The following is a 24964-nucleotide window of genomic DNA, read 5'->3' as shown; positions in this document are numbered from 1 at the left end:
TGAGTTCAGCTAGTGGCCGTCCTGGCTCCTGTGTGCATAGCTGCCTGTATATCTCATCCATATACACAGAATCTGTCATCTCATGAAGGTATACCGAGTGTGGGTGGGGACCTCTCCTAGTGGAGCTGTGCTGAACTGAACGGTCACGGTGAAAGACAAGATAGCATGATCGACTGCTACTCCAGCTGGCCTAGTGCCCACCGTGACATCCACCAAGATAACATAATCCACTGTGCTGGCACCATGTCGGTGTGGAAAGCAAGTAAAACCTCCAGTTGTCGAAAATCTTTGTAGGCCATTCACAATGGCCAATCTATGTGCGGTTCCCATATCTATGCTATCAAGTATCTGCCATTCCTCATCTTGTGCTAGTTTGGATAGACCCATCTTTGTGACGTCCAGCTCCCTAAGCATCTCCTCGGAAGTATCATAAAATATTGTCTGGTGGTGGGCAGTCCTAGCATTGAAATCCCCTAATATGATAATGTCACCATCCTTGGAAAACTCCCATATGTCATTGTCCCAAATAGCAAAGGGGGATTGTCCTCTAGGTGATGCATATACTGACGTACTAGGAGGAAAGTAACAAATAGCAATGTAGAGGTATCTGCCCGTCTCTGCCCTGAGCCTCACCCACATGTACCTAGCATGTTCATCCTTGCGTGCTATATATATCTGTGGCTGCAACTCCTCCCTGAATAGAACTACCACTCCTCTTGAGCCCCGTCCTCGATGCTCCGATCTGGTCTCCTGTCTATAGGCTATCTCCCATCTATATCCGCGCACCTGTGGCATGGATTGCCCAGGTGCTTGATGCGTCTCAGAGTAGAAAATGATGTCCGTCTCTGTGAAGCTATCCTCAAAGGCCCCTTACAATTCCAGGTTGCCATCTTTAGTGTGGTCCCATAGGTCTCGCACCGTCATGCGGGGCATCACTCCAATATCACCACCTTTCCATCCCTGTAAAAAGCAATCTTCCCCTTTTCCCTTGCTGCTCTAATTTCCGGCATTACTTCTTGCATATGAGCAATCTGCGAGAGGGTGAGGTCATCTCTGAAGAAAGATGCCAGTCTTCTTTAGAATCGGTCTCTTCTTCAAGAAGTCCTTCTTCGCTTCCATGGAGGGGAAGCGGAGAATGAGTGCCCTTTCCTTCTCGAGGTTTCTCCGTTGCTCTCACTTTTCTTAGTGCCCACTCTCCAAGCCCTCGTATGCGTCTGCTCGTTGACTCCCACCAGAGTCATGAGTTCTTTCACCTCTTTATCCACATTATCTTGGTCTCTGAGGCCACATATCCTTACGTGTAAGGCCCGGGCCGCACACGTCTCCTTTGCTCCTCTTCTAGTGTCAAGTTGATGATGGTTGGTGTGGGGGTGGGGGTTATTTCCTTGCCTTTTCCTTTCTTGACAATCTCGATTTCGGCCTTTTCTACTTTTTGTTGGGTCTTTGTGATGACATCTACCCACGAGGTCGTCATTTCTCTTTGTTGCTCCCCACCTTCTTTGATGGCCCGTACTTGTTCCTTAATCGTGTTAAGCTCTTCAATGACAGAGGGTTGAAACTCTCCTTCTTCGAGGACCTTCTGCGATGGCACCTCTGCAAGCTCTTTCTTGAGTAGTGCGATTTCCTCATCTTGGGCCTTCACGCGATCCTCGAGTGTATGTATCGTGCTTTCCTGTGCTGCCACGCGTGCGTCGAGTTCGTTAATAGTACCTAGGAGGTGGTGGTTGATCTTGCTGACGGACTCGCTAAATTCTTCTTTGCATTTTTGGATGGCATCCTCCACCGGGTCATCCTTGCCATTCTGCTTTCTCATGATTGAAAGGCCGCAGCAGGAGAGGGAGAGGGCACAGAAGTGAAGAAGAGGGGCACAACTTGCAAACAGGAGACTCGATTAGAGCACAGAGGACAACATTCAGGAGGAGTGGCAATCTTATTCAGGGAGGAGCTAGTCTCTGATACATATAGCTCGGAGGGATGAGCATGCTAGGTACATGTGGGTGAGACTAAAGGCAGAGCCAGGCAGATATCTCTACATGGCTATTTGCTATTTCCCTCCTAGTACGCCAGTATATGCATCACGTAGAGGACAGTCCCCCTTCTCTATTTTGGATGATGATATATGGGAGTTTTCCAGAGATGGCAACATTATTATCTTGGGGGATTTCAATGCTAGGACCGCCCATCACCAGACAATACTCTATGATACCTCAGAGGAGTTGATGTGAGAGCTTGATATTACAGAAATGGGTCTACCTAGATTATCACAGGATGAGGATGGCAGATACTTGATCGATATGGGGACTGCACATGGATTGGCCATTTTGAATCAGCAGGTGGTTTTACATGCTTTCCACATTGTCATGGCGCTAGTACAGTGGATTATGTTATGGCTGGCTCCGCTAGGACTCGTTCCTTCCTTTCAAGATTTCTTGGTGGGAACTAGGCCTATTGGGGTAGCAGTCCATCATGATATCTTGTCTTTCACTCTATCGTTCCAGTTCAACACAGCTCCATTAGGAGAGGCCTCCACACATACTCGGTATACTTTCACGAGGGAGACGGATCACGTGTACACTGATGAGATATACATGCAGCTACTCACTCAGGAGCCAGGACGACCACTAGATGAGCTCACCCAGATTCTGACAGAGGCGCTCCATGATGCAGCATCAAAGGCATATCCCCACAGTCAGCCTACACGCAGACGATCTAGGAGCATGCCTCAGAATAGTTGGTATGATGAGGAGTGTAGAGAGACGAGGATCAGATTACAAAGAGAGGTGCTCATGGGTACTACTACACATAGACAGTCACGGATTATCTTCCGCTGCCTAGTGCGACGAAAGAAGAGGGCTTACCTATCTCAATTAGAGTGTGATCACCTTGAGGACAGTCCCCCTTCTCTATTTTGGATGATGATATATGGGATTTTTCCACAGATGGCAGGATTTCAATGCTAGGACCGCCCATCACTAGACACTACTCTATGATACCTTAGAGGAATTGATGTGGGAGCTTGATATTACAGAAATGAGTCTATCTAGATTATCACAAGATTAGGATGGCAGATACTTGATCGATATGGGGACTGCACATGGATTGGCCATTTTGAATGGCCTACAGAGATTTTGAATCAGCAGGTGGTTTTACATGCTTTCCACATCGTCATGGCGCTAGTAGAGTGGATTATGTTATGGTTGGCTCCTCCAAGACTCATTCCTTCCTTTCAGGATTTCATGGTGGGAACTAGGCCAGTTAGGGTAGTAGTCGATCATGCTATCTTGTCTTTCACTCTATCGTTCTAGTTCAACACAGCTCCATTAGGAGAGGCCTCCACACATACTTGATATACTTTCACGAGGGAGACGGATCACGTGTACACTGATGAGATATATAGGCAGCTATGCACTCAGGAGCCAGGACGACCACTAGATGAGCTCACCCAGATTCTGACAGAGACGCTCCGCAGACGATTTGGGAGCATGCCTCAGAACAGTTGGTATGATGAGGAGTGTAGAGAGACGAGGATCAGATTACAAAGAGAGGTGCTCATGCGTACTACTACACAAAGACAATCACGGATTATCTTTCGCCGCCTAGTGCGACGAAAGAAGAGGGCTTACCTATCTCAATTAGAGCGTGATCTGTATCAGCTGTTTATGAGTCAGGACTCTAGTGAGGCATGGAGGCTTTTCAATGAGCACTCTCCACCGCCAGCCATCACTTCCACAGAGACATGGGGGGAATATGCTACATCTCTCTATACAGCATCGGGGCAGCCGCCTTTGCCTGACCCTCCAGAGGCATGCCCAGAAACATGTACTTTCTTTACTGCTAAGAGAGTAAGGAAAGCCGTTGACAAGATGAAGACAGGAAGAGCACAGGATCATGATGGTCTCATGATGGTCTGCTTGCGTAATAAGAGAGTCCATACTGGGAGCGAAGCCCGACACCTCGAGAGGAGATGTCTGACCAACCTCTAGGCGGGCTCTCTCTACAAGAGAGGCACTAATCACATCATGCATACTGCTTAAATCAAACAATGTGACAAAACGCTGACCCTTCACATGAACATAACACTTAAAGAGAGACTCATCAATGTGTGTGTCAGAAACATGTGAAGATTCAGATTGGTTCATTAAAGTGCTTGTGGTACCTTAGGTTATTTAAGTGGGGCTATCTTAGGACAAGCCGCTTTAATGTGACCCTTGACGTGACATTGATAACAACGACCTTCCTTAGCATAAATGACTTGTTCTTCTACCGTTATGTATCCTCCTATAATTCCTTTTGCGGCTTTTTCATCTGGGGTTAGCTTAGGTTTAGCAGGTGCTTTTAGCTTTACCCTTAGATTCATTTTGTGAGTGTTCTGAAGGATCAAAGGAAGATTGGCTAGAAGAGTTACCTTTCTGAGGGTTTTGAGGAGTCTGAGAGGTACTTTGAAAAGACTTGTTCTCCTTAGGCTTTCCCTTATTGTGCTTGATCTCCTGTGTGAGAGCAATCGCTACCGCCTTGTTGAGATCTATTGGATTGAGTATCTCTACATCATACTTGATATACTCGTCCAACCCATAAAGGAATGCCTCTTTGCGCTCATCATCCGATTTGCGTAATTGGGTGCTGAGCTGCAAAACACGATTAGAGAAAGACATAACTGGCATACCATTTTGCTTGAGACTGCGCCAATCATCTTTCAACCGTGCTAGGTAGTGTGGTGGCATAAACCACGCCTTGAGCTTGTCTTGGAAGTCGGCCCAATCAAAGGAAAGGGGCGCACCTTCTTCGGCTTCCTTTAGGTGCGCGGTCAACTGTGCCTCTTGCCATGCGTGGTACTAATTAATGGCATCACCGGCAAGGTACATGGCTGCCGTCAAAACCTTGCTATTTCCTGTCTTCTTAGTTGTCGCAAAGTAAGCATTAATTTGATGCAACCAAGAATGAATAATAGTAGCATCCATCTTACCATTATACTTACTGAACGTCAACTTCTCAGTGACGGGGTTGTTGAAGTTCAAATCTCTGTTTGAGCTACTTGATGAACTACCAACATCTTTGACCGGCTCGGGTTTCGAGGTAAGTATCTGTAGGACCAACTCTTGTATGCGTTGGTCTCTCTGCGTCTCATGCTCTAACTCCAAGGCCGCTCGTTTGTCTTCGGCCGCCAAGCGCGCTTTCTCACGCTCATGCTCCAAGGCTACCCTTCTGTCTTCGGCTGCCAGGCGCGCTTGCTCGCACTCACGCTCCAAGGCTAATTGTCTTTCTTCACGCTCGCGATCCTTTCTTTCTTAGGCCGCCAAGCGTGCTTGCTCACGCTCGCGATCCAAGGCTGCCTTTCTTTCTTCGCGCTCGCGCTCCAAGGTGGCGTGTTGCGCTTCTTGTTGTAACATCATGTCTATCATCGTCTTAATCAAAGCCTCCATAGGATTTGGTGCAATCCTTGGCGTAGATGGGGAGGAGGGAGGGTAGGAAAATCCTCTTGGAAAATTCTTCTTCGCCACCTCCTTGCTCATCACCTTCACGCAAAGTATCCATTCCGCTTCAGATGATGACCATACACTGAGATCTTGGGTACTTGAGTCCACGAGGAGCTTGGGTTCTTGAGGTTCTTGAGGTCTTTCTTTAGCTTGCAATGTGTGTTAGAGAAGAATCTTCTCTTACCGAGCTCTACTCTTCCGTGCGGGCGCACCCCTTGGTGGCCTTGCGCTCACACCAAGGTTTCTTCTTCCCACCTCACCCGATTGGCCGGCCGCTAAGTGCACGGTCCGCTCTCAATGAGTGAAAAGAGGAACAAGGGGAGGCCGGACAAGCCCTTCTTTCTTGGGTTACCTGTCACTATTCAAAAATACGATTAAGAATCAACACGCCCAAGTGGACTTGGGTTACATGCGACCGCAACAAGCAAAAAAAATTATGTGGTTCTTTCCTTGAGTGATACAGAAACACTGCCAAAGCTCTGATACCAATGTAAGGTGTCACGTGACACATCCTACCCTATGTGTCCGTGGACAAGCTACACCATAGCAGGGTTCCTGTCAGTTTAGTGAGTTTAGATTAGCAGTGATCTGGCACTTTTGTGAGTCTATTCGTAGACCGTGCATGCCTAGTCACTTAGCATAGATGCATATCCTCCGGTTGCACATAGCATGATCATCGGAATTCCCATCAGAATCCATTAGCATCAGTTAACAAAAGTAGGTAGGGCAATTTTGCTAAGTTAATATATAAGCAAACCCAAGTTAGCACTTTCTGGCAGAAGAGGCAGCAGGAGCTTCCCTCTCAACAGGCAACTTCTTAGCAGTACCCCCCAGCAGTAGACCCTCGCCATACCTTCATCCCATCCCTGGCGTTTCCCCCACAGCATTCAGCATCGCCATCCCATTGCTTGCCTGGCATTTTCCCTACAGTAGCCATTCAGCCCAGCGTTTCCATTGCAAAAACGCTACTGCAACGGAAGTGAATATTGAACTTTGCTCAAGATGAGTGCTCCGAACTGTACTCAAGGGTTCCTTTTACTTACGGAAGGGAGAGCCTTCCGTTCCTTTAGTGAGAGAGTGCAAATGATCACAAACAAAGTGAATGACACTGTGAATGAAGGTACTGAGACCGAGAGATAGAGGGAGAAGAGCATACGACACCCGAATGTTGTCAAACCCTCCTCCAAGGGCCCCACTCTCTATGGTGACAGAGGTCTATGCTGTTGATTGCACAAATCTGGTACAATGGTCTAGATGCAATGGACTTGCCGACGATGTCGACGACAATGATGACGGCGACGAGACGGGCTGAAATCTGAAAACGGTAGGGGCTGAAATCTGTAAATCTGCTGAATTCTGACATTGTGTCGGCGAGGACGGCGATGGTGACGATGCGCTGAAAACGCAGATGCTGAAATCTGCGAACAGCGGGCTGAAACTGAAAAATGCTGGCTGATCTGATCGCGCGGTGAGGATCTGCTGCGGGAAGGTGAGATCTGCAAGGTTTGGGGCTGCTGTTGCGGAGTCTAAGGGATGAAATCAGAAAACGCTGATGCAATGGCTGATCCTGTCGCCGGGAATCTGCAAACGCTGATGTGAATCTACAAGTGCAAAAACGCCATGCTGTTCTAGGATCTGTAGAAAACGCTAGCTCCTCTGCTGTAGAAACGCCAAGGCTGATCTGTTGTAGAAAACGCTGGCTGTCTTGGTGGCTGAAAACGCTAGGGAGTCTTGCCGGTCTTGCTGAGAAGGTGCACTGTCAGATGCTGGGTATCTGCTGCCTCTTCTGCTAGAAAGTGCTAGCGCTAGTTTCCTTATATATTAACTTAGCCAATTTGCCCTACCCAGTTTTCCAACAAAGTCACTTATTAATAATAAGTGAAAAATATCTAAAATAGGGAAAATGGGTTCTATGCAATGTGAAATGCTCATGATGGCTCTACTGACTATCACGGTGATGATCATGTTGTGTGCAACCAGAGGGTATGTAACTACTCTAAGTACCTGGACATGCACGGCCTACGCACAGGCTCACAAAGGTGCCAGAACACTTCCTAAGCTGACCTAAACCTTGGACCTGAAGTAGCTTGTCCACATGCACATAGGGTTAGATGTGCACGTGACAACCAGCATCTACAAAAGGTACTGCTGCTGACAGCTCCAAGAGTATACATCTGAACTGAGGGTAAAAGGCATAAAAAAGAATGGTATCCGGATTATTTCCCAACTCTCAAGTACTCCACCCTCCAGGAAAGAGTCGGACATCTGCACCTCCGGTCATATACCACATGCCAAAAAAAACTCCAAGCTGTGACGGAAGTCCAAGGGAAGGGAACAATCTGAGGCTATTATGGAACTATATGTCCGATGATAAGGAATCAAAGAACTCCACCAACCACCGTATAGAATGATGATCTGCAAACTATATCTGAAGAAACTGCATTGGAGCTGAGAGTGAAACTTTAACTAATCTGTCTGGAACACCACCTGTGAGAATATCACCCCACTTGCAAAGTGAATCGGAAACAAACATCCAGCAGAAAGGGAAACACGCATCAATACTGAAACTACAGCTAACACGGCAAGATCAAAAGAAGATCCTGCTTTCAAGCTCTGCAAGAGATGAACAGGGTGCTGAAGAAAGCAACTATCAATCCTATCTACTGCACATGGAACCACAAGAACTGTATAGGAAGTAGTTCGTGAAAACTGACTCCCAAACTGGCTCCATATCCCCCTCTGAAGGGAGAACACTCGAACCATGGATAATTGTCATAACTCTCCAACAGTCTCTGGCTGTGTAACTGGATCACCAAGGATAGGTGAATCCAAAAGGACAAAAAATGATAATGATATCGATATACCTGTGGAACGTGGAACCAAACCTGGGAGAAGCAAGAAGATTGTCTCCCCTCTTTGAAGAATGCCATGGCTAACTGTAACTGGTTCCTAGTTCACGAAGGACCACTATCCACTTGTACAAAAGAGAACATGCCGGTCTAAGGATAAGGGAAGTAGGTGTGTCGTGTATGGTACAGTCTCCAACGATCAATCTGGAAGACGAGGCATAGGAATTACTGCTCGGATGCACTGGGAAGAGCAACCTTCACACCACAAATCCGAAAGACAAGGCAACCACCGAGATGGCTAAGGGAAAACATCCGCCAAGATAATAATTGCACTGTGGGCTCGAGCACACCATCCAAAACCGCAAGAAATGGGCAAGGGAAGCCTAGGACTGAAAGACACCATGCGTGGTACTCCGCTGAATGGAGCACGGGAAGTCAACCGAAGATAATAACCTGGAAGCTCCCTCTGAAAGAGAAGTATCCTCAAAAGTACGCTCTGAGGTAGCAAGTGACTCAACCCACGTCGGAATAGAGCAAACACTGACACTGAAAGCTCAAGAGCTAAAGCTGAGAACTCCCCAAAGATAGGAAGTCCCCCTCCCGCTCAATCCAGGGAAAAGAGAATAAGTACCACTAGTAAGAAATCTGAGACAATATAGAGTAAAACTACTTCTTGTGAAAATGAATAGCAAAGCCTAAATCTCATGAAGCTCGAGACTCAAAGAGAATCACACCACCGGTAAACTCGGACTGCGAAGAATAGGAAGACCTGAAAGGTCGTCGCCTGAGGATCGTTTTTGCCAAAGAAGCCGTCGGGGTCCAAAAAGACCTAGCTACTCAAGCAAACTCCCTAAGATCAAACCAAATGTCCGCCATATCTCTGCATCTACCAAGATTAAACCAGTTGGTACAATCCAATACAATATGCCAAATTGCATACAGACTTACGATAGCACATATACTGCCATTGTTGTAACTTGCTTCCTTAAAATCTTCATCAGAAAATTGTCCTTTGTACTTGTGCTGAAAAAAACATACCAACAACTGAATTGTGCAATCAACATCCGATACTCAACATAACTCTAATACTCAAACAGAGAGTAAAGGAACCGGCTTGGGGAACTTGCCCGTGAAGAACGCTTGGGCTGATTAGTAACATGCCAAAGAACTGAGCAAAAAACTGCAAGGGAAAGACCTGCTATACTAGCCAGCTGTGGCCAACTCTGCACACCTGAAGAAGGGTTGCCCCCAAGGTTGGAGCTCTTCAAAGAGATGTATTGGAAGAGGCATCCAAATGTTGCTGACTGCGGAAGTAGGAACTGGATGTCCCCACTAACTGCCGACACTATGTGCAAACTTGTCATCCAAAGGATCTCGACAAATCTGCTGTCGATCATCAAGAAAAACTGCCCATAAAGGGTTGTAAACCTGTCCCAAAACTGGTGTAGGCTAGCTGACAAGGATCGTAGACTGTCCCACAACTGATACTGACAAGCTCACAAGAGCAAGGAAGTGACCGAATCTATAGGGCCACACTACTACTCGGGAAAGGAGAAAACATGGAGAAAGAAAGGGTCCATACTCCAACATAACCTCCTCATATTGTTGTCATTGTTGGCTAAGGGTCTGGCACCACATGCTCCACCTCTAAACCTCATCCAAGGAAGTTAGATGATCAAACAAGAAGTGGTTTTGGAGGTAGAAGTATCCCCCTTCACCTGTCAAAGCCAACTCCAACACATGCACTGGAACATGTACCTGAACTGATGTTGTATACTCGATAAACAAGAGTCTATTGAAGCCAGAACTGTAACTTCCATCCATAGATGGAAAATGAAAAAACATGGAAAATGCTCTGCTTCAAGTCGGGAAGAAATCCCCCTCTATCATCCATAATCCACAATCTGGAACAAGAGTGCAACTGAATTATCAACCTGCTACCCAAAGGATAGGAAGCTCCGTCGACAATTACAAGAAAGACGTGCATTGCAAAAGGCAAAGCAAATCTGCCAATCCATCTTCTCGAAGAAAACACAGTCATAGAAAGCTCCTCCAAAAGGGATGAAGAAGATCCTATTGTTGTCCAAACACTTCTCTCAGAAGAAGAAGCCGGAAATGAGTAGCTCCCCCTCCTCTAGATCCAACAACCACATGCTTGCTTTCCTTGGGGGAAAGCACGGTAACATAACTCCATCTGGGATAACTAAAGAAATCCAGCACTGCTACACATCATGCAGTCTCCATCGGGTTCCCCTCGGTGAAGAGAGGTAGTAATCAAGGGTAAAGGCGGGGAAGTCGTAGACGAAGATCCAAGGCCTCCACATACCCGAAGCTACCCCAAACTCGGAGAAAACCAGAAAAAAACAGCAAGCTTCTTCTCTCTCAATCATGTCCAAGACCGCACTAGATTAGCCATATCCGAGCACTCAGCTAGGGTCGTAACATTGTAGAGCTCTGATATCATGTCAAAGGTGGCAGCAGAAGATGCAATGAGGACAAGACTTGGCTCGTGATCCGGTGGGTACCTCGACTTCGATCTAGAACACTTGCAATGCCAAACACATGAACAGGGCACACCTGTGGAGAAAAAAGATCACATAGGTAGAATATGACATGACATCTGAGAATGAGAGAGAGAGAGAGAGAGAGAGAGAGAGAGAGAGAGAGAGAGAGAGAGAGAGAGAGAGAGAGAGAGAGCGAACCCTAACTATGGCCCCTGCTGCGCGCGAAACCTACTCTGCCCCCTGTTGTGCGCGGTTCTGCCTGCTGCCTGCGCGCGAAACTTAACTGCTGCCTGCGCGCGAATCTGCCTGCTTGCCTGCGCGAACCCTAGCTGTCGCCTGCTGCCTGCGCAAACCTACTGCCGCCTGCCCGAAACCCTAACTGTGCGAAACCCTAACTGTGGCCTGCGTGCATCTGCCTACTGCCTGCGAGAGAGAGAGAGAGAGAGAGAGAGAGAGAGAGAGAGAGAGAGAGAGAGAGAGAGAGAGAGAGAGAGAGAGAGAGAGAGAGAGAGAGAGAGAGAGAGAGAGAGAGAGAGTGTGTCCAAGCTTCACTTCGGGTCTTGCTTTTATCATTTGCCAGTCTCGCCCATTCTTCATGGCGGCTTTGCCGGTCTTGAGTGCTCCTCACGGCGCTCCATCACCACTTGCCTGTCGTGTGGACTGCACTGGCGACCTATTGACACGCATTGACTCCAAAGTACAACACTTGGCTCAGCATGCCTTAGTTGGCCGGATGATTGGACAGTCTCCACCCCGATCTTCTATACGTGATTGGTGTCAGACTGCATTGGGCACTACTCAGGGACGGATCTCGGAGCTTACACTCCTTGGCAGAGGCATATTCATGGTATGTCTTTCAGATCCCGCCACCGCCTCAGCTCTCCTGGCTCGCTCTCCGATACTTATTCCCAGATTCCCTCTGACACTTTCCTTCCCGGATATGCCTCTTCATTTTATTGATGAACATCTCCTCCAGATGATTGCTGCTCATTTTGGCACGGTAGTTCCAGGATCCTACATCTTCTCATCTGGCCCACCTCGCATTCAGGTCTTGGTGTTTGGGGATACTTCATTACCAAATAGAGTTAGTGTGGCTGTGCGCGATCGAGACTACTCTCTCCGTATGGTAGTCACTGGCCGCCCAGGACAGTGCTTATGCTGTCACGAGATGGGTCACTTGGCGCGAGATTGCCCAACCCTGCCACGACATCGGCAGCAACAATAGCCGGCCCGCGGCAGTCATGCTCAGCCACGTGGTCAGCGTCAATAGCCGGTTCCTCCTTCTTTCCCATCTACTACTCAAGCACCTCAACAGCCTACAGGACAGTGGGTCGTAATCATTCCTTCCGTTCTCGTCAGCAACCAACAACGCAGCCAGCTCTCAGTGTTACCTCTCCTTCCCCCTCTCAAGTTTCCACCACCCCCTTACCCCCTGCATCTCCTCACCATTCTTCTTCTTCGCGTCAGGATCACTTACCTCTGCTACCAGCTCCTCCTTCACCTGCAGTTCCCCCGCCCTCTCCTTCCCCTCTTCCCGAGGTCCCTATTCCCATGCAGATGCATCATTCACCGCTACTACCTCTCCCTTCTCCTCCTCTTCCTCTCGCCCTTACTCTCCCCCCTCCGCCTTTTGGTCCTCCCCCTCCCTCAGCAGCTCATACTTACGTCTCACGCAGTTTTCTCAGCTCTTGCCCTCTTCCCTGGCCGGGCTGAGATGTGCGGTGACTCAGAAGGGCCATTGCGGGTGCAGCTCTATCTTATGCATCACAAGATAGGTTGTGTTCCCTCTTTAATAGGCAGTCGCTCTCAGCCTACCCATTCCTTTTTCCTTCCATTCCACGCTGCTCAGGAATGGTCCGAGGACGAGGTTCTACATTTTGTGCACGCACAGACTATGGCTCAGCTTCATTTATGGCTGTCTACTTCCGCTCCTGATGTTTTGTCCCCTCACTACCCTTAATGTATTGGTGCTATGGAGTGGAGTGATGTTTATGCTTGTTATTCATTGCCTATGGTCATTCATGTATCCTCAGATGTGGTGCTTCCTATGTCTATGCGCATTTGGGGTGTCAAAGCTGCAGCATCAGTAATGCAATGTAAACAAGCTGAGGTCCGCAGTTGGTGCAATGAGACACCATATCTTAGAGAGGGCTTGCGGGTAGCTTTCCTACCACCTGAAGCTCACCCCTTGGATGGCCCAGCTGCCTCCAAGAAGATGCGCAGTTAGTCAGATGCTATTCAAACTCTTTCATGCAGTCTATGGATTTACATTTAGTTTCTTGGAATGCTAATGGTTTACAGACTTCTCGGATAAAAGGTTCCCTTAAGCTTTTACTTCGCAGAGATTTACACGCTCATGTAGTGGGCACTGTGGATATATTGCTAGTACAGGAGCATAAGATTGCCACTCCCTTTGGCAATCTCATGCCCTCGGGCGCCCGCACTTTTTGGGAGCCTGCTCTGGGCCTTCATGGACATAGTTGCGGTGTATGCATCTCAGTGGGACCACGTTACTTCGCCTCAGTTCAGCAGCATGGCACCCTTGTCGCTGGTAGAGCAGCTTATGTTTCTATTCGGATTCGGGAATCTATCATTGGTTTTATGTCAGTCTATGCACCCACTACTCCTCGGGAGAGGGCTACATTTTGGTCCTCTTTGGCTGCTGTTCTACCTGCTGTCACCCCTCCTCGGTGGTTTCTCCTCCACTCGTCACACCGACCACCATGAGATTGTTCTAGTCGAGTTGTCACTATAGTGGCTCTCCTCCTTACATTCAGCTTGTACACCCCACGTGAGGCTATTTTGGCATCCGCTGGGAATTATATTGTACTCAGTAATATACAGCCCTGACTTTTTCCAAAAAAAAAAAGAGAGAGAGAGAGAGAGAGAGAGAGAGAGAGAGAGAGAGAGAGAGAGAGAGAGAGAGAGAGAGAGAGAGAGAGAGAGAGAGAGATCTAGGAAAGCTTCTCCATGCTGATAACAATGTGCTCGTACAAGTGACCAAGGGTGGTCCGGCATAGAACTCACATGTCAATGGATAGACCTGAGGACACACACAACTGCGACTGCTACTGACACTGCCAACTGCTCTTGTACACGAGATCACTAACATGGTATCCACATGGACTACACCGAGTTGCATCTCCTCCCGGCAATAGGATGGATCTGGAGAGAGAGGAATCAAGGTTCAAGGCTGCCATCGTATGGTTGTTGTCACGTGACACATCCAACCCTATGTGTCCGTGGACAAGCTACAGCACGACAAGGGTTCAGTCAGTCCAGTCAGTGTAGATTAGAAGTGATCTGGCACTTTTGTGAGTCTATTCGTAGACCGTGCATGCTCAGTCACTTAGTGTAGATGCATATCCTCTGGTTGCACAGAGCATGATCATAAGCATTCCCACCAGAATCCATCAAAATCCTTCAGGGGAATTTTCCAGTGCATTTAGCCTATTTTACCTATTTTTGACATTTTTCACTTATTATTTTTAAGTGACTTTTGTTGGAAAGTAGGTAGGGCAAATTGAGTAAGTTTGTATATAAGCAAACCTAGACTAGCACTAATTGGTAGAAGAGGCAACATGAGCCAAGCTCAACAGGCAACTTCTCAAGCAAGAACCTTGGTGGTTTCCCCTCCAAGCAAGATCCCATACTTGGCGTTTTCATCAAGGTGATCCTCGCCATACACTCCCAGCACTTGGCGTTTCCATCTCCCTCATCGCCAGCGGACCACAGACCTTGCGTTTTCAGCATTAGCATCACCGCCGGCAGCCTGCAAACCCTAGTGTTTTCAGCCCCTTGCCATCGCATCAAGTCCCCATGCCTAGCGTTTTTGGTCCTAGCAAGAACAGCCTGAGATTTCAGCCTTTGGACCATTGCAGCATGTGATTTTCAGCCGAAAAGACCATCAGTTTCAACGCTTAAGAACATCAGTTTTAAGACCTGCAGATTTTCAGCGACAAAGATCAGCAAAAAGAAGCCCCAAAACCAGTGTTTTGGATTTGCAGCAGATTTCAGCCTTTAGCGTTTTTGGATGACAAATAAAAGATTGCAGATTTCAGCCCTTAGGTCGGCCTTGCCATCACCGTCGTCATCGCCGACATAGCCTAGACTTGCATCAGTCACATGCATCCCCATTGTACCAAGTTGTGCAATCAATAGTAGACTCTCACCGACGAGAGTGGGGCCTTCGGAGGAGGGTTTTACAACGTCTCTGGTGTCGTATCTCTCTTCTCTCTCTATCTCTCAGTCTCATACAATTGCACGCACAGTGTCCACTCACTTTGTTTGTGATCATAGCACTCTCTCATTAAGAACGGAAGGCTCTACCTTCCATAAGAAAAAGGAACCTTGAGCACAGTTCAGAGCACTCATCTTGAGCAAAGCGCAAACATTCATTCTGCTGCACCCTACATTGGTATCAGAGCTTTGGCAGTGTTCTATATCACTCAAGGAAAGAACCACAAGAATCACAAGAATTTTTTTTGCTTGTTGCGGTCGCACGAACCCAAGTTCGCTTGGGAGTGTCGATTCCTAATCGTGTTTTTGAAGAGCGACAGAAATCCCAAGAAAGAAGGGCTTGTCCAGCCTCCCCTTGTGCCTCTTTTTACTCATTGAGAGCGGACTGTGCACTTAGCGGCCGGCCAATCGACGTGAGTTGGGAAATAGCAACCTTGGTGTGAGCACAAGGCCGCCAGGGATGCGCCCGCGGAAAGGAGTAGAACTCGGGTGAAGAGAAGATCCTTCTCGAACATAGATTGCAAGCAAAAGAAAACCCTCAAGAACCTCAAGACCCTCAAGAACCTCAAGAACCCAAGTTCCTCGTGAACTTAAGAACCAAAGATCATAGTGCATGGTCATCACCCGAAGCGGAATGGATACTTCGCATACAGGTGATGAGCATGAGAGAGGCGACCTCCCCACCAAGAGATTTTTCCGACCCTCCCCCTTCTCCATCTACGCCACGAATTGTACAAACTTCCTTGGAGGCGATGGTCAAGTCGATGTTGGACATGATGGCCCAACAACAAGAAGCGAATCGTATGCGCGAAGAAAAAACCGAAAGAATTGCCATACAATAAGAAGCGAATCGCATTGCCTTGGAACGCGAGCGCGATGAACAAGAAGAAAGAAAAGCACAAAGACAAGAGGAAGCTGAAGCAAGACGAGCAGCCTTGGAGGCGGATCGGGAGGCTCAAAGAGACCTCCGCACTCAAGAATTGGTTCGACAAGTACTTGCCTCGAAGTCCGAACCAGCCAAAAATCATGGGAGTTCATCAAGTGGCGCAAGCCACGAGGCGGATTCCAACAATCCAGTCGCAGAGAAGTTGACCTTCAGTAAGTATGATGGTAAGATGGATGCTACGGTTATTCATTCTTGGTTGCATCAATTTAATGCTTATTTTGCGACAACTAAGAAGACAGGGAATAGCAAGGTTTTGACCGCAGCTATGTACCTTGCCGGTGATGCCATCAATTGGTACCACACATGGCAAGAGGCACAGTTAGCTGCGCACCTAGAGGAAGCCGACGAATTCACGCCCCTTTCCTTCAATTGGGTTGATTTCCAAGACAAGCTCAAGGCGCGGTTTATGCCACCTCAGTACCTCTCACGATTGAAGGACGATTGGCGCGCTCTCAAGCAAAATGGTATGCCGGTTATGTCTTTTTCTAATCGTGTTTTGCAGCTAGGTACCCAATTACGCAAGTCGGATGATGAGCACAAGGAGGCATTCCTTTATGGATTAGACGAGTATATCAAGTACGATGTCGAGGTGCTCAATCCAATCAATCTCAACAAGGCGGTAGCGATTGCTCTCGCACAGGAGATGAAGCACAACAAGGGAAAGCCTAAGGAGACCAAGACTTCCACAAGTACCTCGCAGACTTCTCAGAACCCTCAGAACGGTAAGAATGGTAAGAACAGTAACTCTTCTAATCAATCTTCCAACAGTCTCTTAGAAAAGAATTCTTCCAATGAACCTAAGGGTAAGGCTAACACAATTGCTAAACCTAAGCTCACTCCAGATGAAAAGGTAGCACAAGGATTTGTAGGAGGATACATCTCGTCGGAAGAGCAAAGCACTTATTCTAAGGAAGGTCGTTGTTTTCATTGTCACATAAAAAGAACATGTCCTAAGCTTGATTCGAATGAATCTAAAGAATCCACAGAACCCACTTCCTCTGTCAATGCAATTAATGATAACACGAGTGTGCCCCAAGTTTCTCCTAACCCTCCCATTGATGATTCTCTCATTAAATGTTATGGTCATATGACGGGGTACCGTTTTCTCATATTGTTTGACCGAGGAAGTATGCATGATGTAATCAGTCCCTCTCTTGTTGAGAAAGCCAGCCTAGAAGTTAGTCAGAAATCTCCTCTCGAGGTCTTTGGCTTTGTTCCCGGTATGGACTCTCTCATCACGCAAAAGTGTCTTGGTGTGTTGTTTTCAATTCAACAAGCTGCTTTCCGTAGAAAATTTTTAGTCTCTCCTCCCTCAAGATGTGATATGATTTTGGGCATTCGATGGTTTCGTGAGCTTAACTCTCTCATTGATTGGGAGGCTAACACTTTCACTCTCAATGCCAAAAGTGACTCTCCTATTGTCATTCATGGAGAGGAAGTTGTTTATTCTCCCTCTCTCATTGCTAATGTGCAGGACAAGATTGAACGGATTCAAGAGAAGGAGACTCTCTCAGTCTCTTCTTCTCCCAAGCATGACACACATGATTTGCATGATTATGAGAAGCATGATGATTTGGATGATAATGATGAGCATAATGATTTGCATGATCAAGATGTGATTTCTCACAAGCATGATGATTTGCATGATCAAGATGTTATTTCTCACAAGCATGATGAGTTGCATGAAGATGATGTGATTGTTCACAAGGATGATGAGTTAGTTGATGCTTTTTCTAGCGAAGCTAACCTCGTTGCAGATTCGATCAATCACGAAGGATCGATCTTGGCTCTCGAGCCTAGGTCCAAAGAACCCCTCCAGGAAGAATCGATCTTGGCCCTCGAGCCTAGGTCCACAGAACCCTCACAGGAAGTACTATGTGTTCGCATGATTGATACGCACGCATTGTACGAGTGTTTCATTCGTGATCGTTTCCTGTATTTTAGTCAACGTCTTTATGTGATCCCTTTTTTTAGGCATGACATATTGTAAGTTGATCACGTTTCACTCATGAATGAGCACGAATGTATGCGGATTGTTCATGAAAAGCTGAAAAGTATGCATTCAAGGACGTCACATTCCATGTCTCTTCCTTGGCATGACACATTCGTAGCACGAGCACAAGAAAGTATGAGCACCAAGCATGGGCATTTCCGTTGTGAATTGCCATAGTTGATTGATTTAGATCAGCAAGACAAGATTCGATCTCATTGTTTGCATGTGTGTGGTGAATGGTTTGGCACTCCGTCTCTTTGTTCATATACATTGCATGCACAGTCTTTGAGAAAGACAAGATTTTTTCGAGTCACTTTACATGGAATAGGTATGTTCATGGTTTTGTGTTGGAAATGGTTTCAGGAATTTTCAGCCATGGAGATTCTTAAACAAGAAAGAAGCATGACTCTAGACGAAGTTGAAGCATCGAAGGAGCCACAGAAGACTTTGTGTCGCTTTCGGCACGGCCCAAAGAAGCAAGCATTGCAGACCTTCATGAAGTTCAAGTACCGCCCGACCCACACATTAGAGTGGGCTGACAAAGAGTCCCTTCCAGGATTCGGGATGCTATTGGCGATCTCCCTCGAAGCCATTCAGTTCGGTATCAGTACCTCACTTTGAAAAGGAGGGGATGTCACGTGACACATCCAACCCTATGTGTCCGTGGACAAGCTACAGCAGGACAAGGGTTCAGTCAGTCCAGTCAGTGTAGATTAGAAGTGATCTGGCACTTTTATGAGTCTATTCGTAGACCGTGCATGCCCAGTCACTTAGTGTAGATGCATATCCTCTGGTTGCACACAGCATGATCATAAGCATTCCCATCAGAATCCTTCAGGGGAATTTTCCAGTGCATTTAGCCTATTTTACCTATTTTTGACATTTTTCACTTATTATTTTTAAGTGACTTTTGTTGGAAAGTAGGTAGGGCAAATTGAGTAAGTTTGTATATAAGAAAACCTAGACTAGCACTAATTGGTAGAAGAGGCAACAGGAGCCAAGCTCAACAGGCAACTGCTCAAGCAAGAACCTTGGTGGTTTTCCCTCCAAGCAAGATCCCATACTTGGCGTTTTCATCAAGGTGATCCTCGCCATACACTCCCAGTACTTGGCGTTTCTATCTCCCTTATCGCCAGCAGACCACAGACCTTGCGTTTTCAGCATTAACATCACCATCGGCAGCCTGCAAACCCTAGCGTTTTCAGCCCCTTGCCATCGCATCAAGTCCCCATGCCTAGCGTTTTTGGTCCTAGCAAGAACAGCTTGAGATTTCAGCCTTTGGACCATTGCAGCATGTGATTTTCAGCCGAAAAGACCATCAATTTCAGCCCTTAAGGAACATCAGTTTTCAGCCCTAAGACCTGCAGATTTTCAGCAACAAAGATCAGCAAAAGGCAGCCCCAAAACCAGCGTTTTGGATTTGCAGCAGATTTCAGCCCATAGCGTTCTTGGACAGCAGATAAAAGATTGCAGATTTCAGCCCTTAGGTCGGTCTCGCCATCACCGTCGTCAGCTCCGACATAGCCTAGACTTGCATCAGTCACATGCATCCCCATTGTACCAAGTTGTGCAATCAATAGTAGACCACTCTCGCCGACGAGAGTGGTGCCTTCGGAGGAGGGTTTTACAACGTCTGTGGTGTCGTATCTCTCTTCTCTCTCTATCTCTCAGTCTCATACAATTGCACGCACAGTGTCCACTCACTTTGTTTGTGATCATAGCACTCTCTCATTAAGAACGGAAGTCTCTACCTTCCATAAGAACACAAGGAACCTTGAGCACAGTTCGGAGCACTCATCTTGAGTAGCGCGCAAACATTCATTCCGCTGCACCTTATAGCTGCCCCCTAGAGGGAGAAGGAATCCTCTGCTATCCTAGGCCAACATCAGAGATGCACTGCCTCTGCATGAGATCGTCCACCATAGGGATGCCCTGAGGAGAAAACGCTAGGAAGTAATGCCTGATGTCCATGATGTGCTGCCCAAGGAAAATGCTGGGGCTGAACTGATGTGTGGGAAAGCGCCGGGCCGATCCAAGCCAAAAATGCTAGTTGATCTGCAGCAAAACGCTGGGCTGCTCTGTAGAAAAAACGCCAGGGCTGCAAGCAGAATACGCTAGGCAGATCAGCCCCTCCTGCCCATCGCCCGTGATAGGGTTGCCCTCTAGGGGCGCCCTCCTGCCCCAAGGGCACTGCACACACTGCTAGAAGTGACTCCCCCTTGCTCCCTATATAGGGTCATCCACAAACTGCCCGACCCAGCCCTTAGCCCTCACGACTTTGGTAAATAGGGGAAAATAGGGAATAGGTGTGAAGAGGGCACTGGATGCACATAGGCTCAAGGGGGAAAATATGCCAGGGCTAGGTATTGCTATTCCCAACCTGCAGGATAACTGGAGACCATGGAACCAAGCCAAAACCCGAGCTAAACATGGCTAGACACGACCGACATGAGAGAACAACCTCACACTGGCCGGGCATAGCCACAAAACAACCCTCATTCCCTAATCTGCTCCTGGGAGATACCAGAGCTACCGCCGGACGGGAATATGAACTCTAACAAGACTGGCACCCCTTTCGGTATTTCTTTTTGTATTAATCTATGTTCAAAGTACAAGAGAGCGGGAAGGTGCTCACTCTCAGACTCTGCGTCCAGATGCTCCTTTCATACCCGTATGCGTATGTCTTATGATTGCCTTATGGAAAAACTATGTTTTGGAGTATGCATGGAATCCTTAGATAGACAGTCATTAGACTTTAGCGTTAGGTTTATGTTTCATGTTTCATTTCTTTAAGAAGAGAGATAACATTATCATTGTAGACTCTGTTTTGGTCTCATAGGCCTTATTGGCCTTTAAAGACATTAATATAGTCTTATCTTTCCTTCTTTCTACATGATCATTCTGTGAAAAAACCACCACCAAGTGATGTTCTGTTTTTGCTCAACTGATAGCTTTTTATTGTTTCGCTGAGAAGAAAAATAGCACGACTGCTTGAACTAGTTTCTAAGCAAAATAAGAAACTTAAATTTACTGTATTCTTAGTGATAGAGCGTTCGTGGGTTGGTTTTTCTTGTAGATTGGGATTGATGTTGAGGACAAAAACCGAGCCACCCATACAAATTTGATGAGGTTTGCAAGACGCAAATTTTCAGCAACGGAGGCTGCACAACTAGAACAGTTGACTGACAGTGAAGCACACAAGCGCCATTTTTTACAACTGTGGACTCTTAAAGTACACGCAGTGCAGCTTGATTGCTCATGATTTTTGAAGGCTTTGTGGATTTTACTATTTCTTGTGTTTCATTATAGGAGTCCTATGGAAAAGCGGTTGGTAATGGCATTGTCGGAACAACACTGCGAGATGCTGCCTTTGCTTTTGGTGAATTCTCTGCGGCATCAGATTTTCTGAAGTATTTGACGGGCGTACGATTTCATGAGCAGGTCAAAGTACAACCTCTAAACAACCCCCCACTGTTAATCAAATATGCTGTTTCATGCAACTGCTTGTCAATATACATTACTTATTGTATCCAGGTGTTCACCATAAAAGCAAGCATTGTGAATGATGAAAATTTTTGGCAATTTGTGCTTCTCCAACTTACTAACTCACACAACGTTTCTATTTGTCTGCATCGTCAAGGTTTGTGGGCTCGATTGCTGTGCATGTCTGTGGTACGTCTTTGATCTTCTCTTCTCTTGTTGATTTCTGTAGTATGTTTTATTTCAGATGTCAGTGTTCAAGACCCTCTTCATCTGCAAATCATGAAAATTATCCCACTTGTGAAGGAAGAGTTTCTTTTTGAGGCAGTCACACTTGGCTTGACCGTTTGACAATTCAAGGGCATTCTGAGTTAAATCTTGACTGCTCAAACGGCATCATCCTAAGACACTTTATGCCCTTCGTAGCTGATGAGGCAGGTGAAAAAATTAAGTGGCTTCATGCCTTCTGTAGAAATTGATGTTATGAAACTAAACATGATATATATGGGTACTCTCCGTCAAGAGCCTTCTCAAAACTGCTCTCTAGAACCCTGATTCGAGAAGTACTAATCCCTATAAGAACGGGCAAAGTAGCATGTCAAGTGATCATTAGAAATTATATCTGACTGCCTTGCATTAGAGAAGATCATGTACTGTCTGCATGTGGGCAAGGTATTATTAGGTGCTGCTGCTGAGAAACAGCAGTGCACCAAGCAATGACTTTCCCTGTGGAAACGGCCCCTTCATGTTGTAACACATGCATGTGCAAAAGGCACATACTCTTGGGCAAAAAATGTAGGCTCTTTTGAGCAATTGGTAGGTGATGAGGGTTGCTATTATAATGAATTGATGAACTTCAAGCCCCGAGTTGCTTTCCTAGATGTCTGTCTTCACGTGTAGAAATCAAAGCCTTTGGCGAAGGCAAAGACATCATAAGGGAATGGCGAAGCCTCTGGTTCATTATTTTGTAGACAACAGCATGCTTTACAAGTTTCATATTGAACACCTCTCTCAACATTGGCTTATAAACGAAGAGACTGTTGGATATTTTGTGGATGGACTTCAACAAAAGTGTGTGAGTGACTTAATACATTTACATGTTGAGAAGACCATGTGATAGCTTGGATTCCTTGTGGATTTGGATGTAATTATCGTATGCATATCAATTAATTCTTCCATAGGATTGCTGTCTGGAGCGATTCGCCATTACACAATTGTTCCTTGTTAAGGGAATTGTAAGATGGGTTTACTGATTTCCTTTGAGCAAGATAAAGTATATGGCTGGATTTTTATGAGCACACATGCAATTGCCAGCTAAAGAGCTTTAGGTATACAAAGTTGACGTGTGTGCACGCGCCCCTTAAGCACTTGTGTCCACCAAGATAGTATTGGCTTAGCTTTTTTCTTGACCATGCAATTTTACAAATCGTTTGGATCAAATGTTAAATTGGCAAAAGAACCTTATAGCAATATTAGAACTTGTAAAAATTGTGGGAATCATTATCATTCTCGTAAAACGACGGCAATTGGATGTTGCCGATCTTGAAATTTCATAAAAGGTGTCTGCTACTTCAAAAGGTGGTTCATGTCCAAATAATTCAATCGAGTCGTGAGGTGTTTGCTTGATATTTGGCTTCAATTGCAAAAGCAAAGCAACCAATAGTAAGCACCCTTATGAGTGTGTGAATGCTTGCGATTGTGGTGGCGGCTCTTAGCACTCGTTGTACAAAACCAGTTTTAAGTGATGCCACCGTTGGCATTGGCAAAACCTAAAAGTGACACTATGAATAATAGTCGTTGGGTGATCAGTCATAAACAATTTGTTTAGAGAACTCATCATAAACTCGTCTTAGTTTTGGGTTAGGTTTCAATATACATTGAACATCATGCATTGAGTTCAAGGTATATAGATGAATGCAGCATGTACTTCAAGGTGTGCATTTTGAACAGTCATTTTACTCGGAACAATTGGATTGATAAGGTTTCAATCAAAATATCTTTGAGAAAATATTGTGGTGTGTATGGTCCTCTAGCATACCACCTAGTGTGGGAGGATACTCTTAGGTTCTTGGAATGCACTAGTCTCTTGGAATGTAAGGAGGCGCTTGCTCTTAGGCAAGACACACTTAGTTTAGTCCCGTCTTGTCCACATGTGAGCACACCACATTGGTGGAGACGACATGCATGCCCTAGATAGTTAGAAAGTTTTCTTGGTGATGAGTTTCTCTTTTACTTCACATAGCTATAGCGAATTTTGTCTATTAGCCTACATAGCTAGGACGAATTTCGTCTATGAGCTTGGGTAGGACTTCCTTGCTTTGGTCTTGCCATCAAGATGAACATGTTTTCTACAATCGCAATTGTAACCCCAAGCCCCAATTGATACCTACATTATTGTTTCCATACTCTCCACGCAAGAACCTCTAGATTTGCTACAAGAATTTTCATGATCTTTACTTTTGGTACGGTTTTGAGTGCGACCTCTCCGACTCTTTCTGACTCTTTCCACTAGAAATATATGCATCATCTTGCTTTGCGGGCTACATAAACTTCTTCCGTATCTCTTCATTGTATAGACTAGAAACTAGAACATCATACGCCAATTTATCCTCAGGCATGGAGTTGCTAATCCTTGTGCAAAATATGTCCCATGAAGAGGATAAAGAGCATAATAAGAAGATGGACCTTACTTCATTGTTGAAATTGATTCCCTATGACGTCAATTGGCGGAAAGGTACATTGAACGCATTCATTTCATACAAAGCTCGAAAAGCTTCTTCATCGAGTACACCTTGTTACTTGCAATTTTTTCTCTCATATGTATTGCATAGCTTGTCCCATAAGGCTTTAGTAGTAGCTTCACCCATAGATTTTGCGAGATGTAGACGTCAAGTGGACTCGACTCTGACATCAAGCACCTTCCACTGCGCATCGTGTAGCCATCGCCTTCTTGGCGCTCACAAATTGGCTCCAATTAGCCCATTTAAATCAACACACTTTGGATTTGTTCTTTCCACATAGAAAAATTCATGCCATGGAACTTCTTAATATTCTAAATGACCTTCTCAAAAAAAGAGGCCATTTTTGCAAGACTTGATCACTATGGCAAGATGCCTAAAAGACTATGGCGAGAAAGCCTGGTGAAATTTTTGCAAAACCTCTTCTGTATCTGGAGCACAATCTCAAGCCAAAATGGTGCTCAAAGTGTCATCAAATGCATAGATAGACTCGCAGGAAAACTCTGACAAAGTCTCCTACATACAAGGAGTGAAAACTCAACCCAAATGACGCATAAAAAGCCATAAATTGTCAATAAGGCCAACTCTACATGTAGCAAACCAAAAACTGACCCAAAAAACGTGAAGCATAATATCCCATAAGATACATGACCTATGGCAAGGTTACTATAATGGGGAACTCCAACAACCTCTATTATCAAAGGTATCTCAACATTCAAAAATATTCCATCTCAAAAAAAC

General features: G+C 46.0%; 1 protein-coding gene across 2 annotated transcripts in view; it reads left to right on the top strand.

The window, feature by feature from the left end:
• Positions 1–22532, top strand: part of LOC147464378 (uncharacterized) — a 54011-nt gene extending 31479 nt beyond the window's left edge. The window contains exons 6-9 of one of the 2 annotated variants that reach the window (XM_086514490.1): positions 21082–21237; positions 21315–21452; positions 21540–21645; positions 21733–22532. In XM_086514490.1, the coding sequence (XP_086370616.1) occupies positions 21082–21237; positions 21315–21452; positions 21540–21645; positions 21733–21836 (504 nt within the window). In that variant the 3' untranslated portion in view covers positions 21837–22532. The remainder of the gene's footprint in view (positions 1–21081; positions 21238–21314; positions 21453–21539; positions 21646–21732) is intronic. The other variant, XM_086514497.1, reaches the window with a different exon arrangement.
• Positions 22533–24964: the final 2432 nt, after the last annotated feature.

This window comes from Adiantum capillus-veneris, chromosome 1 (assembly GCF_014529385.1).
Source record: "Adiantum capillus-veneris isolate H3 chromosome 1, ASM1452938v2, whole genome shotgun sequence".
Taxonomy (NCBI): Eukaryota; Viridiplantae; Streptophyta; class Polypodiopsida; order Polypodiales; family Pteridaceae; genus Adiantum; species Adiantum capillus-veneris.
Note: the sequence above shows the minus strand (reverse complement) of the source record. Positions and strands in the feature narration are given on the sequence as shown.